The sequence below is a fragment of the Haliaeetus albicilla genome, chromosome 26 (assembly GCF_947461875.1).
Source record: "Haliaeetus albicilla chromosome 26, bHalAlb1.1, whole genome shotgun sequence".
Lineage (NCBI taxonomy): Eukaryota > Metazoa > Chordata > Aves > Accipitriformes > Accipitridae > Haliaeetus > Haliaeetus albicilla.
The window spans coordinates 2,209,410-2,232,030 of NC_091508.1; the positions used below are offsets into that span (position 1 = coordinate 2,209,410).

The 22,621-nt window shown below is 44.4% G+C and overlaps 2 protein-coding genes across 7 annotated transcripts in view; both read right to left on the bottom strand.

Moving 5' to 3' along the window:
- The window catches only part of LOC104312319 (membrane cofactor protein), a 28,453-nt gene extending 21,136 nt beyond the window's left edge, over positions 1-7,317 (bottom strand). For 2 of the 6 annotated variants that reach the window (XR_011322254.1, XR_011322253.1), the window contains exons 1-10: positions 7,139-7,317; positions 5,841-6,032; positions 5,535-5,631; positions 4,796-4,881; positions 4,189-4,395; positions 3,216-3,398; positions 2,065-2,253; positions 1,253-1,444; positions 900-926; positions 139-205 (exon numbers count right to left, since the gene is read on the bottom strand). Coding sequence is in view for 4 of the 6 variants with exons in the window: in XM_069771043.1 (XP_069627144.1) it covers positions 139-205; positions 900-926; positions 1,253-1,444; positions 2,065-2,253; positions 3,216-3,398; positions 4,189-4,395; positions 4,796-4,881; positions 5,535-5,631; positions 5,841-6,032; positions 7,139-7,226 (1,328 nt within the window). In the remaining 2 variants the exon portion in view is untranslated. The remainder of the gene's footprint in view (positions 1-138; positions 206-899; positions 927-1,252; positions 1,445-2,064; positions 2,254-3,215; positions 3,399-4,188; positions 4,396-4,795; positions 4,882-5,534; positions 5,632-5,840; positions 6,033-7,138) is intronic. The other 4 variants (XM_069771043.1, XM_069771046.1, XM_069771045.1 and 1 more) reach the window with 4 other exon arrangements.
- A 411-nt stretch (positions 7,318-7,728) lies between these two features.
- Positions 7,729-22,621, bottom strand: part of CR1 (complement C3b/C4b receptor 1 (Knops blood group)) — a 75,659-nt gene continuing 60,766 nt past the window's right edge. Inside the window, 22 exon segments of the mRNA XM_069771840.1 lie at positions 7,729-8,172; positions 8,876-8,960; positions 9,233-9,308; positions 9,473-9,502; positions 9,739-9,918; positions 11,584-11,766; positions 12,069-12,256; positions 12,801-12,966; positions 13,178-13,360; positions 13,998-14,177; positions 14,917-15,002; positions 15,569-15,668; positions 15,921-16,112; positions 16,367-16,549; positions 17,501-17,683; positions 18,430-18,624; positions 18,856-18,947; positions 19,641-19,740; positions 19,917-20,108; positions 20,711-20,893; positions 21,068-21,250; positions 21,402-21,584. Of these exon segments, the coding sequence (XP_069627941.1) occupies positions 8,879-8,960; positions 9,233-9,308; positions 9,473-9,502; positions 9,739-9,918; positions 11,584-11,766; positions 12,069-12,256; positions 12,801-12,966; positions 13,178-13,360; positions 13,998-14,177; positions 14,917-15,002; positions 15,569-15,668; positions 15,921-16,112; positions 16,367-16,549; positions 17,501-17,683; positions 18,430-18,624; positions 18,856-18,947; positions 19,641-19,740; positions 19,917-20,108; positions 20,711-20,893; positions 21,068-21,250; positions 21,402-21,584 (3,140 nt within the window). The 3' untranslated portion in view covers positions 7,729-8,172; positions 8,876-8,878.

Here is a 22,621-nt window from a genome sequence, read left to right on the forward strand (position 1 = left end):
AAGCTCACATATAGTCATCAGACATTTGAAAAAGAAAGGGCAGATAAAGCTCAAGAAACTTACATATGCATTAGCACTGCTCTTGCTCAGTCATTTAGAAATTTGCAATAATAATAATAAAAAGGTAGACTTACTCACCCATTTTGTGAAAAGAATTTCTTATAGACCCAGAAGGCTGCCAGGAACACCACTATTGCCACAATCACTTTAGGAAGAATTAAAAAAAGCCTTAGAGTGATAAAGATCATCTCTAGCTCACAAAAAAGCCTCAAAAATTTTTAGCAGAAATAGCACTGTCTTCATCCACAGTCCTAGACACCCTCCCCCCCGCCCCCCCAAAACCCCACCTTAATTTGCATGGCTTATTTCACAAATATGTATTTGATGCTTTACTCAAGACTTTTCAAGATAGTTCAGCTCAAGAACAGTCACCACCAAGATGGCAAAACCCCACCAGCTCAGTAACATTAAAACAGATATGTCAAAATCCTAACATTACTTTTTACAAGTTTATAAGAAAGCAGGAGGCTTACAAAAGTGGGTAATAAATGCAAGGACAGGAGACGGACTAAGCATTTTTGTTCACTGGCACAGTTATTTATTCACACTTCCAGTAAACCCAAGCTCTAAGAGTTTATGAAAGCAACTAAGTTGTGGAAGACTGCCTTTGAAATCTGATGTCTCACATACATGAAAAAAATACACATTTTACATGAAATTAATCTGTAATTGCTAAGAAATTTTAACTTTTCTTGAACTATGCAGGAGTAGACAAGCATTTTTAAAATAACCAAAAGTCAAAAATCATTACTGCAGTCACAGGTGATGACCAGAATATCAATTCCACATAAAAAATACAATCCACTTCATATCTTGTTCAGGTTTTATAACATACTTACCACAGATGATGGCTGTAATAGAGGCACCTAAAAACAGAGTGAATCAGTATCACAAGAGGAACACATGTGCTTCTTATTCGAACATTATTATAAAAATATTCCGTGATTTCAAATAGATCAAGCACTGCTGTCAATACAATACTTACAGCAGGCCAGTTTATATCATAGCATTTATTTAACTTGAAATATTCCTGTTTTTAAATGGATTTTACCAAAACCTATTTTTCTTGTGTCAAAATAAAGAAGGAAGTTTGCATTAAATGATTTCTCCTGAATACAAAAGAACATCCCTAAGTAAAGCTTTTGTTACATGTATTTTCATTCTAGTGGAAATTCTTGCAGTTCATACTTACTTAACTGGCAAGTTGGCACTCCAGGATTCCATTGGTTTTCTCCAACATACTCAATACGAGTTGCACCATGTAACGTGTAGCCTGCATAACATTCAATTGTAATAATATCCCCGACAGAATATGAAGATTTTTGTCCATCAATTACTCTACCGTAACTTATGTGTGGAGTGAAACCAGAACTTTTAGGCCCACCTGGAAAGGGGGGGGGTGCAGAGAAAAAAGGAAATTAAGTCCAAGAGAGCTGGTACATGAAGCAGATTCAAGAAGTTGCCATCAGAAAGTCCCTACATTTGTGTAAATATCAGAAGCTCAGCCAATCCTTACGACATTTTATATACAAAGGCTTCCTGCTTCCTAGAGGCTGCAGATACTTCTGCTGACAGACATGCTTCAGACACATTAACAGAAATGCACGTCTCAGCTTCATTAGGACAAACAGTTGCATCAAAGTAATGACAACCTCTGTTTATATTATAACAAGCAATCACATGGTGCAAAGTGAGGGGACAATAAAGTCTGCCATCATCAAAGGAAGAACCTTCAGAAAACACCCCCAAACAGATCTTTCACGCTGGCTTTTGAACTTTACCAATTTCCATAAACAAAACTAAGACTGAACAAGGACTCCAACTCTGCCGAAAACTTTCCTTCAGTTGCTGAAACTCCAGCCAGTGACACTCACAACCTTACTAACATAACCTGTTGGTGCTCTGCTGATAGACCTCTAACTTTTAGGGTCTGCACACTTCTATGTCAGACCTTTGGAACTTGTCACTCTGCCCTTGATTTTACCAATTATGAGTTTTACTCACATGCACAGTTTTGTAAAGAACTCCATATATTCTGTCCTTGACAAGTTACTGTCATCTCTTCAGCGCCATCAGGAAAAGTACAAGAAGTATCGCACTTTATCTGAACAGACTCTCCTCCTTCATATACAGATTTAGCTGGAATCACTACTCCATGTGCGATATTTGGGGCACCACATGCATCTGCAGTAGCCAATATGTGAATTTAAAAGTAAGTTTAGTGATAATAAACTTTAAATATTTTATAATTCATGAACTCACTCAAAAAATATACATTGCCTTTGTATGAGAAAAATAGATCAGCATATCTGAATAGTTTAACTTTACCACAATTTTAAGTATAGATGTTTCCTTTAGAAGACTTAGAAGAAACATCACTGTAGGTATTCATTAGGTGATATGATCTTATGATGTGGTAGCTAAGGAACTCTTACTTGTTGGTTAATTATTTTTGTAAGCACTAGAATCATTTCCAGGTGCCTTATCAGACCCATTCATTATGGAACACCCAAACATATTCTTTGTAGAAGTGTTTCTCATTCTTGGGAACTCATTATTACTGTGTGCATGTAAAAAAATTCTCTACAACATTTCCTCTCCCTGTAGCACAAAGGGGAAGGAGAAAGGTTACAAAAAGACCTCTGCAATGTCCCCAGCCCTGCAAATTGTCCTGACTTAATAATTTGCCTGATCAAAATCTAACAACATACTACAGACTATACAAGATGCCTGGAAAGCAACAGTTGAAGAGCTGCGTAAGAGAACACAGACACGTAATGATTTTGATTACTCTACAAGGACACTATAGGTTTCCTCATTGTGCATACTTCTAGTTTTTTCTATCAGAATTCAGAAACACATCTTTTCTCCTGTATTTACACATGAAGTCACTAGACCAAACACCGTGATGCTATTACAGTATGTCCACATCACTTCTATATGCATATCTGTAACTCAACTCACTCTCATCCAAAAACTCTTTGGAGTTAAGAGTCACTTGAACACCTAAAATGGTTGCCCACAGATGAGGCTCCATGTCAACTTCCTTAGCTTCCAATTTCCAACTACAGCGTTACAATTTTAAATTTTAGCTAAGACAGACTTAGAACATTCACAACATACAAGAAAAGTTGGATTCTTATTTAAAGGCTTACTTTTTTCACAAGTTGGTTTTGGAGGAACCCAGGTGTTATTTTCTCTACAGGTAATTACCTCCGGTCCGATCATGAAATAACCTGGATCACACTCAAATATAACCGAGTCCTTATAGCTATAGGAAGGTCCAAATCCAGTTTTTTTTCTTCCATTTTCAACTTTTGGGTTATCACATTTGACCACTAAAATAGGTAAAAGAAAACCAGCTCTGAAACATTTGTTAACAGTATCTTTGTAACAGATGCAGCATCCTTTTACTGCTTCTAAGTTTCCTCATCTAATTCCTCAAACTATTTTGGAGAGGGTCTATAAAAAAGTTATTCTCTTGAAGGTGCTGAAGGTCCTGGTTTTAAGGTATTGAGTTGTAACGGTACTCAGTCAAATAAGAAATTGTAATAATTGATATAATCACATTCCACTTCCAGAAGACATACTCCTGTGCAGTGGCAGAATTTCAGAAAACAAAGTGATATTGATTAGGGTTCAAATGACAACATGCAAGCATCTGGTATTTTTCCCCCATGCCTGCAAAGCAAGACTGTGTTGGCTGGGCTTTGCGTTTATTTCTGCATTTGGACAGGAGCTGTGTTTAGAAAGAGTTGTTCCTCACCTTTTTACTATTCATAATCTAGCTTCCACATTCTTGCTCTTTACACCATTTTTCCTCATCTACCCAAGTTTTATGGTCTCTCAGTTCCTTCACTTTGTCACTTTTACCAACAGCATGCTCATACACGTATTTTTAAAGTGTCAACCTAAATTTTAGTCATATTCTGTGTCATAATCAATCAATATCCATAATGCAGTTGATCTGATCTCCGCAGGAACTATATCAAATTTAGTACCAGAGGATCTGTTTCTTCTTTTCTATAGGGAAGTCCCACCACTCACCCCTTCGAAAAATGGGACAGATACTGAAGTCTTGGAGTCCCATAGGCTATAATAAAGAAGTATATTAAAAATCTCAACAACCTCTACATTGTGGAGGTGGTTCACTCCAAACTCCATTTGACTGTGCATTGTATGTGCAGAAAATAGTAGCTGGGCCAATCAGCGAAAAGGGATCCGCGCCTTTTGGTACATCATTACAACTATAGGTTACTGACGTTTGATAAACATAGACAGCTGCTTCAGTGTAGCGCCCATTGGTTATGTTTGGAGGTGGTTCACAAGGAATTCCTATAAAATAAATCACACAAATTAGTCAACAGAATTTTGCTGTTACTTTGTTCATCATAGCAAGCCTTGGTTTTCAAGTCACTTCATTTATAATTTGACGTATAGCTACTTCTAAGACAAGCTACAGTTCTAACAGAGAGTTACCGATGGTTGTTCAGTATAGGGAGTCTCAATTTCAAGAAGAGGTTGACATTAACTAATATAAGCTAATTATCACAATAACTGTTATTTTTCAGTGGTCATTCCTCAGGCACATCCCAAGTAGTTCCAAAAAAAATAAAAATAAAAATCAGTTCTATTTTACCATCATTTCTTATACTGGAAGGTTTATGGCACAGCTGTTTTTAAATGAACTACGGCCATCTGAATATAAACTTAAACACGGTAGTAATTTACTTACTTTCACAGAAAGGAAGATCTCTACTCCAGCCAACACCTTTATCCTTAATTACACAGGAAATTTCAGCAATTCCACGTAATCTGAATCTAGACAGGTAAAAATTTTTAAGGATGTGAAACTTAAGAAATCTCTTATTTCTCCAACAAGCACCTAGGAACTTTGTTTATATAATTCTGTTCTGTGATTAGGGGGACATAACATACCAAGTTTTCATTGTAATGAGAATGGTATCTATTTCTTTTTTTAATTTATTTTGCTAACAGTCTCAACTTTGAAAACAAACAAGAAGTAAATGAGACATCCCTAAAGGAACTGATGGAAGTCTCACCATTTTAAGATGTGCACCCTCTAATACTAATGCCGTAAAGTTATTAATACTAAAGAAATAAGCTGTTAAAAGGAGAGGGTGAATGAAATGAAGAATGATAAATATATATATATTTATTCCTTCTGCCACAGGAGCATTAAAAGAAGTCATTAGAAGCAACACTCTAGTTTTCACTCTGCAGAATCTCAATAAAAAGCTTAAGCCTTGGTTGATGCAAACAGCAAGTAAAACCTGGGAATCAAATCAAATTTAACTGTAATTTCATTTGCTCCAGTCCGAATTCAGGAGACATTTCAAGTCAGAACTGGAATGTAACCTGCATAAGAAAATTTTGGTTTGGTTCTAAACAAACAAAAGAACCTCCCCCCCCCCCAAAAAAAAAGGATTCATTAACTTCACCAAAATACTTACCCTCCTTCACAAGAAAAAGTAGCTTTTGAACCAAATGTAAGATCTGTCACATTAATAAAACCATGTTCTAAGTCTCCTGGATGGTTACATTTTCTCTCTAGGGGGAGCAGGAAAGAAAAGGAAAAAAAATTCTACACCTTTGTAGTTATATACAAAGACTAAGTCTTTGGCATATACTGCTCGTACCATTATTGGCAATTTTCAAGCTTCGTTTAAAATATTACAGAACACTAATTCTCACTTGAAAAACAACTAAACTTGTTAAATATCAAAGGGAAAAAGCAAAAGAGCTCACGCATACATTACCGGTACAGAACTGCTCTGTAGGTGACCACTGTAAGTCTTCACCACATGTACGAGCTGATGATTTTCCAGGGATTTTTATATACCCTGGCCGGCAGATGTATGACACCATGGTTCCAACAGGAAAGTTCTTCATTGTGCTGAAACGCTCCTCGAGCTCTGCATATTGCAGCCTGTCTGGAGCCATACACGTGTCTGTCAGAGTAAGAGGAAAGAAAAAGCAATACACAATCTTGTCAACGAGAAGAGATACAAGTTGAGGCATAATGGCATAGAAGCCAGGCTAATTCAGCAGTTTTTAAGGACTCGTTGGTAAATCAAAGAGGTGACATTCTGAAGAGCCAGAGCTATCTGAATACTTAACAAGGTTTCAATTTTTTAAATTTATATTTTAATTGCATCCAGCGTCCAACTCCACACTAGTACAGGTTACTTACTCATTTGTTTTCTCAAGTTCTTTAGCACTCTACACAGACAATGCATTTCCTTCCAGTTCATATTTTTTGTCTGCTTTATTCTTGTAGCTAAATACGTGACTTAATTCACTGTATACTCACCTGCAGTAAAATGCCTGCTTAGCTTGCTGCAGGAGAAACAAACCGACCAACCACATCGGCATAGTTAGTTCTCTTTTGTAAGGCAAAAGGCCTGGCAGACCATAAAGGGGGTGGGGGTGTAAAAACCAGCTACCCAACCCAACAAAGACCTACAGACCCAGGGACATTTTGTGGTGCGGTTAACGCTGAAGATGTATAACTCCTCCACGCTAGAGGACTCACAAAAAGACACTCAAGACGTTGCAATCCAGGTACAAATATAAGATCCGCTCAGTCTTTGCAAGACTTGCACACGACAGAGGCCATCACCATTCTGGCGATACCTAATAATTTTTTTTCCACTCTATTTATGTTATTGTTTAGAGATTTACCAAACCACAAAAGAAATTTTAAACCCCAAACTCAGGGTTCGGAGCCGGCGCCCGTCAGCACCAAAGCCAGCCTGTTCTTGCGACACAACCGTTCTCTCAGCTTTTTCACCCCCAAAACCCCACAGCAACCGCCCGGAAATCTCGCTGTTTCTGCCACCGCCTAAACCCATTTCCTCCTCCCTCCCCACCGGCCGAGCGAGACCCGGGAAGCGCCCCGCCTCAGCCCACCAGCACCCTCGGGGCCGAGCTCGCTCCCTCCTCCCGGCTGCCCTCGGGGACGGGAGGCCGCGGGGACTCGGCCTGGGCCCCCCGAGCCCCTCGGCTCACCCCCCGCCATGGCGGGCCGGGGAGGGAGCGAGCCCCCGTTCCTCACCCTGAGCCCACGTTCCACCGAGCCACGACAGCACCAGAAGGAGGAGGAGACCCGGGCCGCGGGCGGGCGGGCGGCGCGGCGGCCCCATGACCGCTGACCGTTCGGCGCTCCTCACGCTCAGGCGGCAGTCAACCCAGACGCAGCGCGGGGCTGGGGCGCATGCGCGCTGCGCGACCCGCCCTTTTCCCTCAGCGGGGGCCGCCGCCGCGGCGGGGCTTTGGGGCCCCTCGGGAAGGGCGGGGGGGAGGCGGCGGCTTCCATGGCGGCGGCTGGGCCGGCCTGAGGGAAGCGGGCGGGCGGAGAGGGCGCGATCCTTTCCTGGGCAGGGTCCCCCCGCTACGTCTCCGGCGAAAGAGGAGAAGCTTCAAAGGGCGTTGAGTGGCGCAGCTCCTGCGCTTGGAACGGCGACAAAGGCTTAATTAAAAAATAAAGGCGGCGGTGTGCCGGCCCCGGGATGAACAGCCCTCAGCGGGGCTGCCTCTCCTCTGGAAGACAAACCGCCCCTGTTGCCCAGCAGAGCAGTATTAAAAATAAACAAAAAGGCTTCGAAATCTAGCCGGACGCCAAAGGAGAGACAAAACCTAGAGCAGTTACTGTCCCACATTCAGCTTTTATTGGGTGAAGCGTTCGTAGAGGAACACCGCAAAGCAGCGTTCCTGGAAGAAAAAGACAGATGTGAATACGGTTGCCATTAAGACAATCTTATATTTAACAAACTGTGACTTCCACACAGGCGCAGGAACGCTCTGGTGGGTCTTGTGGTAACAGGGTTTGCAGATTGTGACGGGAAACCTCATCAGACAGCAGCAGTGCACAGAAGAAATCCCTCTGAAACGGCACCTGTACTGTGGGCCGTTTGTTAGACCCTTACAGTAACTAGTGGGAGCAGAAGGAGCGTTAACATTGATCCTAAAGTGCCTTTTTCACCACAGAATTTCAGTCTCCACGTGAGCAACGCTTCCATGCAACCTGCAGCCGCCCTTTGTGCGGAGAACAAGTTTAATGCCCGGTGAGTGACAGCACAGATGCTCAGCCTAGGAGAAAGATGACATCCTGGTGTTAACATTAGACTTTTCCTCTTTTCACACTGATGTCTAGAGATTACATTGTAACTCTGGGTGGGAGGAAAGAACCTCTGGGAAATGCATTGTTTCAAAGGGGGAATTGCCTGAAACCAGCCTTTAAAAAAAAAAAAAAAGAGCTAATGTTTATAGGTGCCATTTTGCAGTCAAAGCTGATTATGTTCAGAGTGCTGCTAACAGTGAAAATTCATTGTTATCTGCAATAGATTCAGCATAGAAAGTAGATTCACCCATAAGTAAAAATGGCATTGCAGTAAGTGTAAAAGCAAGCAAAAAAACCCAAAGGCCCAGTTCAGTGTCCTTTTCTGATGCTGCTGCTGTTAAGGTAGTTATTTAGAGAGTAAGCTCTCCCGTAATCCTCATAAAACAAAAGCAGCTTTATGTCAGAAGCAAGGCATAGTCTGCAAGTCTGACCTGTGAACACCACCTATTCAGGTTATGGAATAGGTAACACACTCATCGAGGGTGGTGTCAGAAAGAAAAATAGGATGTTTAAAAAAACCATTATGTTTAAAACTGCCTCTTTTATTCAGCAAAAGAAAGCATCTTACCAGAATATTGAGGGGAAGGAGTTTTCTACTTGAATGACTATATTGGAACAACTCAAATTTGCAGCTATAACCGATATTTTATGTTGAGGAATCTAAATCCATACCTTCTATGGAACACATGAACATTTCTGTTCCATAATCTCATTCAGAGGGGTTTGGTAACTGTAGTTTTCATATGTATGATAATAGCTAAGTGAAAAAGAAGAAAACAGTGAACTGTATTGGGTTGTAAAAGAACACTCAGGTAGGTTTCCTCTTAGGAAGAGAGTCTTGAAATAAAACAACACAACCACACCATCGATTCCAGGTTGCTGTGCCTTGTACAGTTTGCAAGCATGAGCGGAAGGTACAAAATTACAAGACCCAGGCACACTCAGGAAAATATTCCAATTGTATAAAGTGTGTAAAACTTGGGACTTGGCAACAAAGGACATGAACGAACATCCAGAAGATCGCCTTACCCTTGCTTCTGCTTAGAAATAATTTTCCAGACAATGCCTGCCCCCAGGAGAAGCAGGACTCCTGCAGCTGCGACTCCTGAGAGAGAAAAGCATGTATTACTCTCACTGTATGTTTTAAAGCATATCAGTACAAAAGACATAACAAGGCAGATCTGCAAAGTAAGCAGAGGGAAATGGTGCCACTGAGGTCACTGCATAAAGTTAAAGATCTGGCTACAAAACCATCTTTGAGCTGCTTACCTAGGCCTACTGAACCAGACTTGTGTGATGCTGAAGGGAAGAGAAAAAGAGAAATCAGCAAACCATTCTAACAAAATATGGTGTTTCTCAGCTCTAGTTAATACACTACTAACAATAAAGCTTTTACTGCTAAGGCCTACAATACAGGGTTCCTTAAAAAACACACCATTATACACTTTTGTTATATATACAGAAAGACATTTGCATGTTTTAAAATGCATTTGCATGTTTCTGTTTGATCTTTCCTTCGTTCACATTTCACTCACTCAGTTTACAGGCTGGTACAGGGGGGTCCCAGCTGAAGTCCTCTTGGCACTGAATCTGACTGATGCCTTCCAAAGTGTAACCACTTTCACATTCAAGAGTGATGTTAGTCCCAGAGCGATAAGTATTTCCTTTTATGGCTTTCTTAACACCCTGAACTTCTGGGAATACACATCTGATCTCTGAAATTAGAAGTAACAAAAAAAGGACATTTAATGAGAGGGAACATAAAATACAAGAAATACAACTGTGGGTTATTTAAGATATGGTTCTTGAATTCTTTCTGAATGAAATCAGGAATTAATTCTTATTCCACAGGGTAATTGCTTTCTTTGTGGCTGCAGAAGAATGTGGGTGTCTTACTCCCACGTGTGGAAATCTGTGCAGATCAGCTACTCCACACTGATACAGCAGATGGAAAACTATGTGTGGTAGGGGTACCTTGGGAGAAGTCTGCCAGAGAAAGAGATTTTTCTGATACTGGGCTACTAAAACATTTGGAGAAGAAAGGTGAAGAATGCAGGGAAGAATGCAGTGGGAGCTTTAAAGCCAACTGCCTATAACCCTCTTCTAGTCTGTAGAAGTCCCTTGCCCTTAAAAGATGTCACCAGCCATATTATTTATCAGTAGTTAATTTATTAATTAGTCCAGCCATCTAAGCTATTTATACCACTGATTTCAACGAAGTGAGTTAGTTGCTTCAATTTACATGTCTAATCACCTTTGACAGTCCAAGCCCAAGAATTCTGGAGGAGAAGGTTCTCAGTGGAGACCAAAGGGGTAACATCAATGTGTAACTTTTTGCCTTTGTCTCATGTCTGTTCTTTTAATATTTATTTTTATTTTCACACGTAATAGTTACTAAGGACACTTCAAAACCACGAGAATGTCGAATGGCAGGGAGAATTTTTCTGTGACACTGCTTCCTTTAAGTAGCCTCTGACTTATTTACATAAGCACTTGGTACATTATTTCCTCTCATTGTTATCCAAGCGCTTTTCAATTCTTGAGTCACTGAGGTGGGTGCAACACCACCAAGGAAGCACCTTGTGTGGGTAATGAATTTATTCTGGTGAATGTCCAGTTTTCCATGCAGGAACACCCACATTAGGAATCTTGTGACATTCATGAAATTGCCATTAGGCAAGTTTGCCTGATGACTGACCTTCACAGTGAGTGACACAGAAGTGCCAAGTCACAGGTGTAGAGGCATTTTCCGAGAACGGAATAGGCAAGCTCATATGTAATCTACAAACCCTACATCAGAGGCAACTTTTCTGATGTAATCACTTCCTTTGTTTCCTTTTAGGGATAACTGGGGAGTGAGAGACACAAAAAGAGAAGAAAAGGGAAGGGAAAAAGTTTCTCTTCTTCTACTAAAAGTAAAAAGCTTTTAATGGAGGAAAGTTGGTATGCAACTCATTCATAGCAACAAGACCAGAGATGGAAAACATGCGAGAATTAAGACTGCCTTTCAGAATTGCCTCCATTGTGCTCATATCCTTCTGATTTTTAGCATGAGGTTCCTGTCCTGCTTCTTTACAACAATATCATACTCTTCCCAGGGATGACACAGAGTAGATAAATTCATAATCAACAGATCAACACTGTCTAGCTATGATATAAAAGTGGTTCCCAAGCAAAATAATGGGATGGAATTCAGTGTTCACTGCAGAAGATTTTACTGCTTAAATTTTGGCCCATGTATCTCTCTGAACATTTAATTTTTTCCCAAAGTAAAATGTGTATATCAGCATGGCTGCACATCTCCTCAGCCCAGTTCTGGTTCTGCCACCACCACACTTGGTGAATTCCAAAAAACATGAGCAAACTAAGCACAAACACACCTTTGCACTGAGGATGAGGCTGGCTCCAGGTTCCTGACACCGTGCAGTTGATGAAAGCATTCCCAACGAGTGAATAACCGGGATTGCAGCTGTAGGACACAGATGCTCCATAGGAAAAAGTGTCAGAGATGTTGCCTTTGAGCTTCCCATTGGTGATGTTTGGAGGATGGAGACACTTCACAGCTGGAAAGTCAGGGAGACACAAACAGTGTTGACATGAGGATCCTGATGGACTGCCAGAGAGTAGCTAAGGCACCATACCTTTGTAGCCTTGATTGTTCCCCTTTAATTTCTTCACCTAGACTCAACAACTGATTTTGTAACCCTGTAACTCCATCAGGCTTTGGAAATGAGTATAAACTTGATCTTGTTCTTATCACACATTCTGTAGTAAAGGACTCGGATTTAGTCCTTATACAAACCTTTCCCTAAGGCAAGTCATGTTAAATGTCCTTTCTTCTTAGCTCTCTGCAACCAAAACACACCTTGACAGACCGGAGGAGGATGGCTCCAGGCTCCAGATTGTGTGCAATAAATGGATGCTGTCCCAATGCGAGAGAAACCGGGCTCACAGATGTAGCTTACAGATGTTCCAGGAGTGAAAAACACTTTTGCTGGGCTACTGAGAGACCCGTGGGCGATCTCTGCAGGCTTGGAGCAGTACAGCACTAAAAAGAAGTGCAGATCAAAACAGAGCTCATACAGGCAAGAGGGGAAACTTTTGAGCACCTGTGGATGGCTGTACGCTTACACCCACAGCATTGAATCCAACGCACAGAGCCAGCCCTGTCCAGCCCTCTGCACTCAGTTCACCCCAAATCACCTATAAAGTATACGGCACCACACACATTTCTTCTTACACAAAAGAACACTACCCAGCATCATCTTTCCTGGTTTATCAGATAAGAAGTGTGATTAGTTCATATATATATAATGGGAATTCCACACTTGTAAGACCGTATTATTACAACAGCCATACAGGTTCCTTATGGCTGGCAAAGCTGGCCTAAGCTCATTTTTAACGTGTTCATACTGAGAAACTGAGGCACCAGATACTGCAGCAATAAGAATGGGAGAAAAGAGGATAGATGGATCTTCAGATCTGAACACTAGACTCTGGATTTGTCTCACCTCCTAAACATGTTAAACACACGACCAAGAGTGATAAGGTCGAAAAGGATAGCCATCCAAGGACAGATAACACATGGTTTCCTCTTTCACAGCTGAGGTGTGGAGGATCCCACGTGCCCCCCAAGCTGGCACTGGGATTGTCTTTTGGGACAACAGCAGTGTTGCATTCCATTGTAATGATGTCTCCAGGCCTATACAGGGACTCCAACCTGATCACTTTTCCATTCCCAACTCTTGGGCTCACACAGCCAACTGTGGACAGTGAGGCTGTAAAGAACCTTTAGACTGTGAAACTTGTGTGGGATAGAGACCACAGAGTTCAGAGAGACCTCATTCTTTCTTTAGTGGTGGAGTTTTTTGAAGCAACAGCTTGTTTCATTCAGCAAGTCCTTAGGCAAATGTCACTATGTGTTTAATGCATTTAGAAAGTTGAGAAGATTCAGTGAAAAGAGCATAAACACACCTTCACACCGAGGAAGGGGATGGCTCCAGACTCCATATGTTGTACAACGAACAGTCTTATTGCCAATGAGGGAGAAGCCATGTTTGCAGCGGTAGTGCACAAGTGCTCCTACATCAAAAGTGTCTGAGAAATGACTGCTGTGTTCCCCGTTAGCAATGCTTGGAGGAGGCAGACACTTCACTACTGAAAGAGGATAGGGAGAGGGTGAGAAAGTGATGTTCAATTGTAAAAAAGGTGATAACAAGAGAGTAAAAAAGTGCAATTACCCCTCTTGCCTGCAAAAAGCAAGACAGGTTGGGAGGAGAACTTAGTGTTTAGTAAATCTTGCCTCTTATAATAGACCTACCTGGCTTTGTTGTGGTATCAGGATGATGATAGTGTTCTGCCACTCCATCTAGATGCAGCATTAAGAGGTTAAAATACATATTTGGTTGAGCAAGTACAAGGCACAGATTTACCTTCATTTTCCATCATCCTGCCTTTATATTTCCAGCAAAAATTTCACTCCTCTCTGATAGTCAGTGTCCTGCTATGAAACTACCAAATTTCTCACTTTCAGGAAATGAAGAGCATGTGAATTATGGATTGCAACAAGCAGGGTGAGAAAAGTGCAAATCGTGCTTATATTTACAGCATTACCCAAAATCTGGCTCATCCCCTGTGTGAGACAAGAGGTGTAAATAAAAGGAACAATTTCTGATTTTTCCTTAAAGTTGTTGGAGCAAACAGGAAAAATAAAGCCACCTTTGGCTTCAGTGAGTGGGTAGGAGCAGTCAGGAAGGAATCTGCAATGCTATCAAGTCAGAGTACTGACACTTACCCTGCTCACAGACTGGTACAGGTGGATCCCATGTTTTATCAGCTTGGCACTGGGCTGTGCGATGGCCTCGCAAGGTGAAACCTCTATGGCACTTAAAGCTTACAGTATCTTTGTATGTGTAGCGATATTTAAGAACAGATACTCCCCCATTCTGGATCTGTGGGACTGGACATACCACCTCTGAAAAATAAATTCATCATCTCAAAGAGGGAGCCATATATGTGCTGTAATTAATGCACATATAAAGTCCATCCTTAATGTGCCACTGCTCAGAGGAGCTTCACAGGTAGTACTTGGAGAATCACAGAAGAATAATTCCAAGAACTGAGGGCTTTTTAATTTCTTTTGGTACCCTAGGGTTACCACATTACTGTATGTATAAAAATAGTTTTGTGTCTATAAACAGAATAATGCAAATACATTCCAATAAATATATTAAATGGTGTAGAAATCCATAAGTGCTGTTAGCCATTCTCATGACTGCTTTACTATACCAAGCTCAAGCCTTCCAAAGCAATTTCATCTGAAGGAAAGACTAATTGCAATGGTCAGACCCTGCAAAACAGCCTTGTGATTTGGATAAACGTACAGTATTTGGAAGATCCCCGTTCAATTTTACTCAATATCCCACTCTTCTACTGCAAGACACATTTCTTCCTTAATTTATAATTTATGTTTGTGAAACAAAAGGAACAAATCCCTGCAGGCATCTCACAACTCTCCAGTCTACGTAACTATGAAAGATCAAAAGCTAGCATCTGGAAGATTTTTAGAAGAAACAAAACAAGCAAGCAAAACAAAAGAATCCTAGAGGAATATTATGCTTAAAAAGGTCCTAGTTATTTTAAGACATGTGACTTTTTAATTTTAAGGATTTAGTTTGGCAATTCTGGGCCAGATCTGGTTGTGACCTACTTACTCTGACAGATGGGAAGAACACCACTCCATGCAACATCTGGTCCAAAAATCTCACATCGCCTATGAGAATGTCCAACCAGCCGGTGCCTGGAGTTGCACAGAAAGAAATATCAATTGATACCAAGTCATTCAGCTTGGATTTTGCACTCCCAGCCTGACACTACCCCCAGAGGTTTTCTTCTGCAGCCTCCCGATTCTGGCTGGTCACCGAGGTGTTTCTGTTAGTTTGACACATGGGAATGAAGGACACCAAGTTCCTTCTTCCCAGCTCCAAGAGGAACAGCAATGATCCCAAAGTACTGTGGATTAGATTGGTCAGGTGCTAAATCGGGACTCAGACCCAAGTGATTTCCAAACTGCTGGAGCCTCCTTGCAGCACATGCTTGCTTGCACTCTCAGCTCCTGCTGGGTGGCCATCTGAGAAGGCAGACTGAAACTCAAGTTTGCAAAGTAATCTACTGAGCACAGGAAGGGGAAAATGAGAGACACTTCCTTTCCTGAGCAAGCAACTATGGCATAACTGGAACCAAAAGGCAAATTCTGGCTTGCTGTGGGAGAATGGCCCGCACAGAAGAGTGGGCTCTGAGCCTTTACTGTAAGTTGCCCAACACCGAGCTCAGAAATGGAGTCAGCAAAGGCAGCATGGAACTTACCCTTCTTCACATGTGTGTCTCACAGTTGACCCAAAAAGGAGATCTGTCAGAACAACAACTCTGCCATTCTTTGGTGTTTCTGGGTATTTACATTGCTTCCCTGGGAAAGAACAAGGCTGAGTTTAAACTCCTCTCTTGCAGTTTTGTAAGGCACTATGAGAAGGTATCTTAAGGATCTGTCCACATTTAGGCACCAATAAAGATGTGAATTTTTAAAAGGCCAATAGCTGCACAAACTATGTGACTAGTGAAGCCATGTATGAATCATTTTTTAAAGAATTGCTTTAAGAAACCCACAAATGTAGCTTAGACAATTTTCAACAACCAACATCAAACTGATTGAGCTATTCACTTTTACAGAACTCTAGCGCTTCAGACCACGTGTGGTTTTTGAGGCATGTCAGAGTTGGGGGTACTCCAGGGTGTCTCATGTATCCCAGCTGGCAGGTGTATCGCACAGTGTCTCCAAGAGGAAACTCTGTCAGATTTTTGTATTCCTCAGTTAGCTTAGCGAAGGTTAAGTTTGGAGGTGCACCACAGCCACCTATCAGGAAAGAAAACACAGGGAGAAATAGGGATATTGACTACACAAAGTTGTTTTAAAATGTATATTGAGTATGCATAGATAAAAGCTTACAAGCAAAATGATAAAAGGCTACATGCAAAACTGAAAACAAAGGGGAAGGTCTGAAGGATTCAAAATCGTGGAAGGACTAAGGGAAAGGATGAGTCCTACAGGCTTTCAATGGCAGAAATCCCCAGACTATCCATAACTCCCATCTTGGAACCACAGTGTACCTGCACAGCGAGGAGGAGGGAGGCTCCAGTTTCCAGAGTCAGTGCACTGAATCGATGCCTCTCCAAGGAGCCTGTAGCCAGGGTCACAGCTGTAATTTACGACCATGCCAGTAGTGAAAACTTCCAAGTCCTGGCTGTTGTGATTTCCTTTCTCGATATTTGGAGGTGAAGGACATTGCAGCACTAAAGAGAGAGGACAAAAGAAAATGAAAAAAGGGCAAGGACAGACTAATATGCAGGAATATGCATGCACAAAGCCACCAATATGAGCACAGCAGCGTCCTGCATGTGCTGGAAGCACGCTTGGACCCCTGGGCGTCACTGGACGTGCAGTCGCCCCCTCCCCACACACCAGTTCTGTGGGCTGGCAGGTTTGCCTGCTCCAGCATCAGCCGAGCATGGGACAGATGCTCAGCCAGCCATGGGTGCATGGGGACCCCCACCTGCGCAGCGTGGGTATGGGAGGCTCCAGTTCCCCGAGGCTGTGCAGAAGACAGAGGGGTCTCCGAGGAGGGAGAAGCCGGGCTGGCAGCTGTAGCTCACGGACATGCCGCTGGTGAAGTTTGCCCCGAGCTCCGCGCCATGCGTGGCGTGGGCAATGACGGGAGGTGGAGGACACGGCAGCACTAACAGGGCAGGAGCAGAGAAAGGCATTTTAGTGGTTTAGCACATGTAATACACCAAAAGACTGTCACACCTGAAGCGACGCAAGCGAGGCAGAGAGCACAAGCTCAGGGCCCCTCCAGCACGAGGCTGGCCCTAAGCATCCTCCTTCTAAATCCCTGATGTGCCCCACTCACCTGGCTCGCAGGTGGGGACAGCAGGCACCCAGCGGCCATTGGGCTGGCACTTGGCTTCATGGCTGCCCCACAGCATGTAGCCCGGGTGGCACTGGAAGGTGATGTTGGCCCCGGGACGGTACGCAGCGCTCCGTCCTTCAGCCACTTCTCCATTTGGGATGTTGGGGCTTATGCAGGTGATCACTGGAAGCGAAAAGCAGCAGAGCATGGGCTGGGGAAGCGGCTGCCAGAGCTAGGGGTTCCCCCTTTGGTTTTGTGAGGCCAAAATTCAGGGAAGGCTGTGCAACCACGATGGTCTCCCTTTTCAGTATGGGTAACAGCATTCACAGCTCACCTTCACACCGGGGGTAAGGGAAGCTCCAGGTTCCATTGACTGTACAGTATAGAGTTGTTTTTCCAATAAGAGAATAGCCGGGGTCACAGCTGTAATTTACAGACTTTCCAGGGACGAACATTTTCACATCCTTGCCATCGTGCTGGCCATGTTCAGTCGCCGATGGGGAGGGACACAGCCGCCCTGCAGGGAAGGAAATCTTCACTGAGAACAGGATGGGCTTTTGGGTTATCTGTTTTCCCACCTAGCCCTAGAGAACTGAGTCTCTCTAAGTACAAGTATGGATTTTCACTTTCTCCCCTTCTTTTCTCCCATAATCCCTTTGTATCACTGGCATATCCACAAGTGAAAAATGCAAGCGAAGCACCTTCACACCAAGGGGCAGGGACGCTCCAAGCTCCAGAAGAAGTACAATTAAGCTGTGCCTCTCCAACAAGAACGTAGCCAGGATCACAGGTGTAGCTCACAGACATGCCGCTGATGAAAACTGCCGTGGCTTGGCCACTGTGCTTTCCATTGGCAATGGCTGGAGGGTGAGAGCACTGCGACACTGGGGGAAGAGGGCAAAACCAAACTCATGTCACTAGTGAGAAGGAAGAGGAATATGGAAAAATGAGTGACATGGTACAAAGGAACATTGCGGCTGAGAGCTGCCAGCCTGTAAGAGGTGGGGAAGTATCAGACAGGTATCCCTCAGCTGCTGCTCACTGCCACGGTCCATCCAGATACGTCAACCCTCTGGACTTAGGAGCATTTACTTCTGTGCGCTCATCCCCAGCAAGTGCCAAAGGCCTCTTGCAGCAGGGGCGATGAGGGCACTGTCGTGCCCCGGTCCCTCCTGTCTTGTGAACAGCCAATGCTCCACAGCACGACACTGTGTGCACCCTGCCCTGCCCGCAGCCTCGCTGGCGGGGATGGACGAGCCCTACCTCCGCACTGCGGCGGTGGCCCGCTCCACACGCCGTGCTCCCCGTCCACCGTGGTGCAGAAGATGGAGGGCTCTCCAGCCAGCGGGTGACCGGCGTCACAGGTGTAGGTGACCACATCCGCGTAGGAGAAGGTGTCCATCAATTGCCCGCTGTGTCTCCCGTGAGGGATGTCTGGTGGTGGATCGCAGATGATACCTGTGGGTGCGTATGAGGTGGCTTTTAGCATCAGCGCTGCAGCAGCACCCAGGGTCTGCAGGACACACACGCTGCCCAGGAAGGGAACTGACAGGGATAAACCCATCTCAGTGGTGATGCTCTCTGTCTTTGCCTTGGAAGATCTTTCCCAAGGAAAGCGCCAATCTCAATCTTCTTGTGCTGTGTTTGGTTTCTTATCAGGCTGTTCGGCTCCTGCCACAACATACTTACTCTGACAGACGGGAACATCACCACTCCACCTCACCCGCGGCCCAGAGCTTGAAATCACACATTGCCGCTGGGATGCTCCAACTAGCCTGTGCCTGGGGTCAAACAAAGTCACTCTTGTCACTACAGGACTGTCTTTGGAGATCGCATCTTTCATAGCCACCAAGTATTGCCTTAGTTGTGATCTAATACTGCCATTTTCAAGCTGTGAACCTTAGCTCATATGGGGAACCTCCCCCTCAGGTCCCCTCAGTCAGCACAGGCAGTACACCCCTGGGGTGCTCAGGGAGCTGCCATGCCCTCTCCTCTTCCTTCTCTCCTCTAGAAAAGTCCACTGTAATGACGTCTGATTTAAGCCAAAGCTTCCAAAATGAACCCCCGTTTCCCCCTCATACGCTCCACACAACCAGACTCAGGCGGTCATGCCCTCTAATTGGCGTTTAAAAATTTACAAATAAATCCCCTTCTCCAATTTCTGTTGCCATGTGGACTAAAAACAGACCATTGTGAAGACCAGAATTGATTTAGTGCCAAAACTGTTTTAAACCACCCAAAGGATTCTGAGGTTTCCCCTGATCATTTGGATCATTTGTGTTTTCTCTCAGCACCTGAGAATTCCAGTTTCTCTTCCAGCACCGCCTTGTGCAGGCAACACTAGGGTGCTCTGAGCTCAGAGCTGCAAGCACTGGTCTCTTGTGGGAAGACACGCATTGCCTGTGAGTTGCAGGGAGAGCAGAAGCGTTGCTGACTTCGTCTCGGTAAGGCGAAGGAGCTTGGCTAGGACTCACCCTTCATTGCAGGTGTAATTCACTGTTGACCCGAAGAAGAGGTCTGTTGTAACGATAACTCTGCCGTTCTCTGGTTCTCCTGGATGATCACACCTTCTCCCTGGGCAGAAGACAACCTGATTTTAAGCTTCTTTCACTCAATGCCATAGGAAAAGGGACACTAACTCTAGGAGTCTGCCCAAACACCCCAGAGGAGGGAGTTGAAAAGGAGAAATTACAAGGCTTCAGTCATCACACTTGCAGTTTAAACAAACTAGAAGCATCTGCAAAACGTACGTTTGCAAAACTCCTGGGCTTCAGACCACGTTTGATTTTCAAGACACGTAATAGTTGGTGATATCTGTGGATGTTTCATGTATCCAGGCTGACAAGTGTATTTCACAGTCTTCCCAACAGGAAACGCAGTCTGATTTTTATACTCCTTGTTTAGCTCAGCAAACGATAATATTGTTGGTGTCCCACAGCCAGCTGCCAAGAAACAAAACGCACACTAGAAATACATCCTGGCTGTGAAATGCAGCTAAAGAGAAACAAGGGCTTTGATAGGCACTGTTACAAACCCCAAGGTATTGATACCTCTTCTATGTAGTCTGACATTTGTCTACATAAATTAGCACTTACTTAGTATGTAAGGACACATGCACCTAATTTATATGCTCTTAAAAGACAATCCCCAAACTAAAACAATGCCTTCAAAAAAACAGTTTAGCCAGTCTGGTGTTTCCACACTCTGCACATCCTACACTGCAGCGCTGCCACCACACAGCGTGTCATCTTTGGGCTGTAAAGTGCAGGAATCTGCAATTTCAGAAATTAGAACACCCAAGACTGTCTCCTTGCAGGAAACCACGGGCTTTAGCAATGCTACCAGGTTATTCCCAATGCCACCAAAATGAGCACAGCAGCGTCCTGCATGTGCTGGAAGCACGCTTGGACCCCTGGGCGTCACTGGACGTGCAGTCGCCCCCTCCCCACACACCAGTTCTGTGGGCTGGCAGGTTTGCCTGCTCCAGCATCAGCCGAGCATGGGACAGATGCTCAGCCAGCCATGGGTGCATGGGGACCCCCACCTGCGCAGCGTGGGTATGGGAGGCTCCAGTTCCCCGAGGCCGTGCAGAAGACAGAGGGGTCTCCGAGGAGGGAGAAGCCGGGCTGGCAGCTGTAGCTCACGGACATGCCGCTGGTGAAGTTTGCCCCGAGCTCCGCGCCATGTGTGGCGTGGGCAATGACGGGAGGTGGAGGACACGGCAGCACTAACAGGGCAGGAGCAGAGAAAGGCATTTTAGTGGTTTAGCACATGTAATACACCAAAAGACTGTCACACCTGAAGCGACGCAAGCGAGGCAGAGAGCACAAGCTCAGGGCCCCTCCAGCACGAGGCTGGCCCTAAGCATCCTCCTTCTAAATCCCTGATGTACCCCACTCACCTGGCTCGCAGGTGGGGACAGCAGGCACCCAGCGGCCATCGGGCTGGCACTTGGCTTCATGGCTGCCCCACAGCATGTAGCCCGGGTGGCACTGGAAGGTGATGTTGGCCCCGGGACGGTACGCAGCGCTCCGTCCTTCAGCCACTTCTCCATTTGGGATGTTGGGGCTTATGCAGGTGATCACTGGAAGCGAAAAGCAGCAGAGCATGGGCTGGGGAAGCGGCTGCCAGAGCTAGGGGTTCCCCCTTTGGTTTTGTGAGGCCAAAATTCAGGGAAGGCTGTGCAACCACGATGGTCTCCCTTTTCAGTATGGGTAACAGCATTCACAGCTCACCTTCACACCGGGGGTAAGGGAGGCTCCAGGTTCCAGATGTCAAACAAGAAACTGTTGTTTTCCCAGTTAGGACGTAGCCCAGGTCACAGTAGTACTTCACTGATACTCCAGGGATGAACACTTTTACATCCATGTTCTCATACTGGCCATTTTTAATATTTGGAGGGGAGGGACACTGTAGCACTACAAGGAGGGGAAAAAGTCGTAAGTGTTGAAGAGGTGGTACCACAAACACCCACTGTAGGGTAAGGCTGCCTTTTAACTTCTTTCTTTCCCATAAACTTTTCCCAAATAGCTAGGGCTGTCACTCTTTGAAGTATGTTTCCATCCTACCCTCACTTATCTTCCAGCCTTCATGTTTTTCAAGCTTATTGACATCAAGAATGATCATTTCTCACTATTTAGGCATTTACAGCGGTTAGTTTCCATCTGTAGCCCTAACAGCTTGCTCTAGCCTTTCCGTGGTTGTGAACAAGATCAGACACTAGCCTGGCTCGCTGTCTCTTTGTGGATTCATTTAAAGAGATGAAAGCCCTACATAATAGGGGTCTGAATGGGGATTATGAAGTCAGGAGGACAGATATGTGCATGTTTTTCCTTCCCAGTCCTGGAGAGTGGCCCCTTTACTCCCATGTGAGGGAGTTGCACCCTGCCAGGTGCAGTCATACAGTGGTTCAGAAGAAATCAGCTACCACCACCGCCTCAATTACACTTACTCTTTTCACAGATGGGGACAGGAGGGTCCCACGTGCCCCCAAACTGGCACTGAGACTCTTGAGACCCCTTCAAGGCGTAACCAAAATTGCATTCGAAGACAATGGTGTCTGCGAGTCTGTACACGGTCTCCAGCCCAGTCGTTCTTCCATTCTCGATTTCTGGTCTTTTGCAGCCGGTTGCTGGAAGTGAAGAGCACAAGGCACCGCTGGGGACATGAAGCCCACCCTGGGTGTGGAGGGACACTGACCAGGGGCAGTACCTGCTGCTGAACCTTGCCATCAGTCTCATGAGTATGTCAACATTACTGACTCTTATTCTTAGACAAAATACCATTATTCAACCGCTCCTGAGAGTCTGTCCTTACTGGGGGACAGAAAGGGAAATCCACAGAGGCAGATGGAGCTCCTCCTGCCCGTGGGACCTTTGGTTTCTGCCTCTCACTGGAGATTTGGTCTGCAGCGATTAGACTGAGAGCCAAGAAGGAAGAAAGGGCCTGGGGAAAG